Source organism: Lactuca saligna, chromosome 3 (assembly GCF_052625555.1).
Source record: "Lactuca saligna cultivar CGN05327 chromosome 3, ASM5262555v1, whole genome shotgun sequence".
Lineage (NCBI taxonomy): Eukaryota > Viridiplantae > Streptophyta > Magnoliopsida > Asterales > Asteraceae > Lactuca > Lactuca saligna.
This window is the reverse complement of record NC_136419.1, coordinates 8,396,358-8,402,430: the sequence shown is the minus strand read 5'-3', so window position 1 is coordinate 8,402,430 and position 6,073 is coordinate 8,396,358. Positions and strand designations below refer to the sequence as shown.

Here is a 6,073-nt window from a genome sequence, read left to right as displayed (position 1 = left end):
TGGTATATTACATGGGAATAGTACATAATATATTCACTTGTGAATATTAGATCGTATATTCACTTATGAATAATAGCTGGTATATTCATATGTGAATATTGCACAGTATATTCATATATGAATATTACAATGTGTTTTCAGAAATATATATAATTTTTATATGTTATTCACATATGAATAACATACAGACTTGCATATTTGTTTTGTGTTTTAATAATCACATATTGATTCAGGTGAGAAAACAAATTCATATGTGAATATAACGTGGTAATTTAGTTTATGCATTTCATCAAACAGTTGGAGTGCATACAAGTTAACTTTTTTAAAAATGTGATAAATATGATACTTTGACTACTTAAATCTTACAAAATAGTAGATTGGTAGAGAAATATATGAAAATTTCAAACAAAAAATGATTTGATCTTTTTCTAACCTTAATTTCGATGTTTTATTTGATGAACGATGTTGAATGAATGATACGAATTGAATTTTTTGTTGATTATCGATGATGTTGTTCTAATGATGCTGGGAGTATAATTAATCGTAGATGTTGAAGATATGTTCGTATTCAAACAGAATTGAAGGTTGGATTGAAAGAGTAAAAAACGAATGAATTTCAACTGTTCGTATTTGTGATTGAAGACTATTATATGATATTTACAAGTTTGTCACCGTGTCCTTTATGTTTAGAGGCTAATTAAATGAGTGATTGAGAATGATTCCCCCATTCTCAACCATTTTTATTTTCTCAATTCAACCCATATATATATATATATATATATATATATATATATATATATATATATATATATATATATATATATATATATATATATATATATATATATATATATATATATATATATATATATTAAAAGGCTAAAAGAATTTTGTCAAAAAGGAAGCCCTACCTAAGAAGTTGTAACATCACATAAAAAGATCCGAAAGTAGACCAAAACTGCAACTTGAGTGTTGGGGAATGTATTTTGATTTTTGAATGTTTGGTTAGCATGAAACTAAGTTCCCACGGAAAACTCCAAATAAACACTTGCTGTTTTTTTGGATATCGCCCAACCCTCATCCTATATATCCCAAGTTACACGCAAGTTGCCTTCATAATAACTCCAAAATGAAGTCTAAATTCTTAAAATTTTGTTCGATGAATCTGGGTATTAAATTTGGATGCGTGTAAACATTTGTCTAAGGGTTTTACCAATATCAAAATGGATCAAACAGATGACTACCAAATGAACGACAAATCCTTCTGTGCCCAGCAAAACCTTGTTGCAAAATATATATGGCGAGACAAGTGTTGTCTCATGGGGCCGGTTAAGTTGATGTTCTTAACTTTTGGTTTGAGATGTTCTTAATGATATTAAGCCATAGCCCTCGAGATACAACGTAGCAGACTTGTCACTCGTGCACCTTCCTATGTGTTCATTTTATTATATGAAATTCTTTTAAAAGAGAAAAAACTAGGGCTTAAAATTTTCAAGATTCTATAATATGATTTTATTATGTCTTCTGTGCATATGATGAATTTAACATGTTTAATTATGAATGGTTTAATTTCTCATCTATGTTTATGAGCCATACGTACAAAAAAATAGTTTGGAAATGAAATTATGAAGAATAAGTTATTTTAATAGGTGATCGATTAGTGACATAGAGATGACGACGTTGATGATGGAAAGAAGATTTTCAAAGATGATGGATGAATAATTGGTAGTATAGTTTATTAATTGAGCGTGAAGCATGGGATTATTATGGACCACCAACCACTTGCTTGCCTCCTGCCCACCTTTCTACCCTAAAATTAAAAGTATAGTTTCATCATACTTTTATTATTTGGACTTTGGATTTGGTCATATATATGTATGTACGTCATTTTTTTATTTAATTTTTTATTAAGTTAATGATACTTAATTGCATGTTTAGTCACGTTTGACTTGAAAAGTCTCTAATCGTTGTTTTAAACTTAGTATACCGTTAAAACTTCAATTTTAGTGCCAATTTGACGGTTTTGAGGATAATGAAGGCTCTCGATGTTACCTTGTCTATGTGGGGTATTTTTTAAACGATTAAAAGACTAAATATGTCAAAAAGTCGACCTATGTTGCTATTTGATGGCATTAAAAATTTTATTAAATTGTTCCCTAACATAAATTTTTTCTACACTGAAGAATTTATTTCCATCTCATTTTTGGTATCATTCCAAATATTCCCCAACACAAAACCAACTCATTTTTTACATATACAATTTTTTAACAATCAAATTTTGTTAAACTAGTATGGTGTTAGAAAAAACTTCTGTGGCTTCGGTTTTAATGAATGAAAGTCCTATTTTTTGAGTTGCAATTAAAAATGGGTTATCACAAAAGTGACTCTTTACAAGCAAAATCAAAATTCACTTGTCATCATTGTTTCTTCAACACCCAAAAAAACTTATTACACAATGCAATTACAGACATTTCGATTCAAAACAACACACAATGGAATGGAAAACAATCTCGTCCATAATACAAGTCAAGTATGACAAAGAGTACAACTGTTGTATGATAAAATAAGGCACATCAAAATTCCCTAAATAGATAGATGTGTTCAAAATTTTCAAATCTATATTCTCATAAGAGTAATAATAATTACCTGCTAACAAATCCAATTGTGTAACTCCATATGATTACAAGCCTTAGCAAACTCTCTACACTTTGAAAATGTCCAAAAAGATTATTTGTTCTCATTTTGATGAGAGACTAACTCTCTTCCCTTCCACAACAAACTTTTCACAGCGTTCAAGCTGCAGTTAATTAAAAAAAAAAAAACAAATTATTAATATCAGAATCAAATGCAACCATTTTTCATAAAGTGTGACCAGAAAAATCATACCTTCTGTCTCAAAAATTCAAGAGCATCCTTCTTTGAAGAGAAATTGGAAAAAATTGTTGAGTTTTCATCGATTAGAAGTTTGAGTTTTTTAAGCTTCAATGATTTCTCAGGTACTTGGTTAAGAAGCTTTCTGCAGAGTTTCTTTAGCTTCACTTTTGATTCTGACACATCATCAAATTTTTGTTTCTTTAAAGAATGGTCATCTTCCAACTCAGACTCCTCCCTCTCACTGTCGCTAAAAGACGTTTTTGTCCCTTGAAAACGAACCCCTGCTATTTTCCTTGGGCGATCCTTGATACCAAGTCCCTGTTTCCCAGAAGTTGCTTTATCCTGAAATAACAAAATATGCGAATTTTGTAAATGTTGATTCTTTATTCAAAAGTTGAAGTCTTTTTAGCTTTTATTAAAAAAAAAAGGTACATACTTGTACAAGTTTGTAAAGATTCTCTTGATCCTCTTCATAAAATGCAGTCCTTTTGTTACTATTTTGAGTGATTTCTGATTTGCTGCTGGATTTCTTTCTCTTGGATTGTGCTCCAAGTAATCCTCCAGACACAAATCCAAATTTGTTACCCCACCAGTCTGGAGAAATTTCTTTTTCATATTCAACTGCTAACAAAATATTGAAATATTAAAAATATGTTTTCTTTTTAAGTTTTAATACACCACAAAACCATAAAAATAAAGCATAACATGTAGTAATACAGAATTACCTTGTGCTTCAGGATTATCAGAAGCTTCCACCAACTCTAACTCTCCATCCTCATAACAAACAGACTCAGGCTCTGGACTCACATCAGTCTTTTTGACCTAATAAAAATATCCAAATTTTCTAAATGTCAAGAAATTAAATCATAAAGAAGAATATGGTAAATAGTTATAGAGCAAAAACAAGAAAACTTACAAGGATTCCTTCAAGATCTTGAGCAGAGTATGCATTTACAAGCTTTCCTCTCTCCCTTCTCTTGTATCTGGTAATATGTTAATATATAATATAGCTATGTATTAATAATTTGGATAGAATGAATAAATGACAATTAAAATCAATTTTTGAGCAAGAAAATGACCAATGACCTTCCTTGGGGACGTGTAGCCTTGACAGTTTTTTCACTATTGTCCTTTGGTAATTCTGTTTCTTCATCATCATCCTCTGAGATAAGAAAACAAGGATCATGAGTTAACAAATACTAAAGCTTCATCATGATTACAAATCAGTTGCTTAAGCATACCTTCATCATGTTTTGTTTGTGTTGCTTGCTGTTAATACATACATAAAATTTTGATTAATGAGATAATTCATGTGAATAAACTTTAAAAAGAGAGAGAGAGAGAGAGAGAGAACAGGCTCAGGTTAAGAAAATTGAAGACCTTACCACTTTCAACTTTTTGAGAATATTATCAAACTGTGTAGTATCAAATGCCCATTCGTTTGGCTTATCTAAACCAACACCTGTTTTGCATTCAAGTTAAGAGGCAGAAAAAAAATTAGAAAATAAATAAATAACATCATTTATACTTTCATACTGTGAGGTAAAACCACAAAACACAGACTGAAAAAATGCTAGCCAGCATGTCGACTACCTCTTCAATCCTCTGTAGCAGAAGAGGAGGAACAAACGGCTGCAGCATGTAATAAAAAATATGTTTGTTTTTAATGTCTGCAGACTGCTGCAGTAAGTTAAACTAATGTGTGAAGAGGTTTGAAGCAGTTGGTTTAGTGCTGCGCCACTCAGTTTTTAAGTCAGAAGTCTTCTGAAAAACAAAGTGGTTTTTTTAAAAAAACAAACAGCACCTAACATTGTGCTTATTAAAAGAAATCACTTCATATGTGTTATTGTTTCATGAACACCCATATTAGCACTCATTCTACATGGGCTTTAGGAAAACAATAATACTCCCTCTGCCCCATGATTAACATCCACTTTTGCAAGTTTTTTCAAGTTGTTGGCTTTAAAAGAGAAAAATGGACTCTAAATTCGGGCAGAAGTTATGATGAAAACTTACATTTCCACTGCTAAAGCCTAAAGAATGAGCTAGAGTTTCTGTTTAGGTCTAACGCTTGTGTTCATACTGAAATACCTCTTCTTAATGTAGTAAATTGGAACTTCAAAGGATCGTTTAAGATAACATTAAGCTATAAATCATATACCAAGAGTGTCTACTTTATTCGAAACCCTAACACGAATTAACATTTCTTTTTTCAAATGTATGAAATTAGATCATTTACCAAGATTATCTTGTTTGTTCGTAACTCTAACATGACCTTTGATTCCTTGTTTGTCCTTGCCAAGACCTTCGCCTTCTTCCCATCCCTACAAAATACGAATATAATCCATCAATCAAACATATCTCCGAATCCATCCTAATTAAAGTCATTAGACAAACTTTGACATCAGCTGGATTTTTTAGCTTATATTTGCTTAAAGAAATCAAACTAACCATTTGTTTCATGAGCCGAAAGGCGGCGGACTTTTTGGCAACTCCTACATAGCATAGAGGAACTTCGGGAGTGGCCATGATTGCTCCGTTTGCTTCCGGCGACGATGACTTGTTTCTCTCTCGCTCTCGCTCTCGAGACTGCTCGAGGGGGGAGGAGGAGGAGGAGGAACAAGGGTTTAGCAGATTCCCACAAGTCGGCCGATGTACAATAGAATGCGTTCCTACGGCGCCGTTTGACTCCAACAACCCAACTTATATTCCCTTTCGTCCCTTGTATTTTATAGACTTTAGGTATAAAGCCCTTTCGTTTTAACAAAAGTAGTATGTAATCTAGACACTCATAAAATAGCAATCTATTCTTTAGGGATAACGTGGTGAGTATTAGCATGGATTGAAGCCGGAACCGAAACTCGGTTGGGAGTATCAATAGACATGGACCGGACCGGACCGTTAGGTGTGTATCTGTTTCGATTCTTACGCCGCTTGGACTGGTACAACATGCAATGTGTATGGTACAGGTCAGTTAATTAGTTGTTATCCAATAATGGTTTAGATGAATTATTTGAATTGATTGAACATTTATATGTTTGTGATTAAGAGGAAGAGACTTGGGAAGGGTGGAATTAATATATGATTGCACAATTTCATACCATATGTTTTAAATGTGTTATTAATCGTAAGTAGCCATCTTATATATTTCAAAATTTAAATATTATATGATTCGTAACCTTATGGTGATCACCATGTT

At 32.0% G+C, this 6,073-nt stretch overlaps 1 protein-coding gene across 1 annotated transcript; it reads right to left on the bottom strand.

Moving 5' to 3' along the window:
- Positions 1–2,493: 2,493 nt before the first annotated feature.
- LOC145034397 (D111/G-patch domain-containing protein) lies at positions 2,494–5,566 on the bottom strand. The gene is made up of 10 exons (XM_078982800.1): positions 5,326–5,566; positions 5,114–5,198; positions 4,260–4,336; positions 4,116–4,143; positions 3,961–4,036; positions 3,791–3,857; positions 3,600–3,696; positions 3,311–3,495; positions 2,887–3,216; positions 2,494–2,797 (listed from the first exon to the last, which is right to left on the bottom strand). The coding sequence occupies exons 1-10, from the start codon at positions 5,401–5,403 to the stop codon at positions 2,738–2,740; spliced, it is 1,083 nt and encodes a 360-aa protein (XP_078838926.1). The 5' UTR covers positions 5,404–5,566; the 3' UTR covers positions 2,494–2,737.
- Positions 5,567–6,073: the final 507 nt, after the last annotated feature.

Excerpts from the sequence above, each read along its gene's own strand:
- LOC145034397 (XM_078982800.1), bottom strand. The coding sequence starts at position 5,403 with ATGGCCACTCCCGAAGTTCCTCTATGCTATGTAGGAGTTGCCAAAAAG. Across the intron at positions 4,144-4,259 it reads TTCTCAAAAAGTTGAAAGTG|CAAGCAACACAAACAAAACA; the intron begins GTAAGGTCTTCA and ends ATGTATTAACAG. Across the intron at positions 3,496-3,599 it reads TGATAATCCTGAAGCACAAG|TTGAATATGAAAAAGAAATT; the intron begins GTAATTCTGTAT and ends TTTTGTTAGCAG.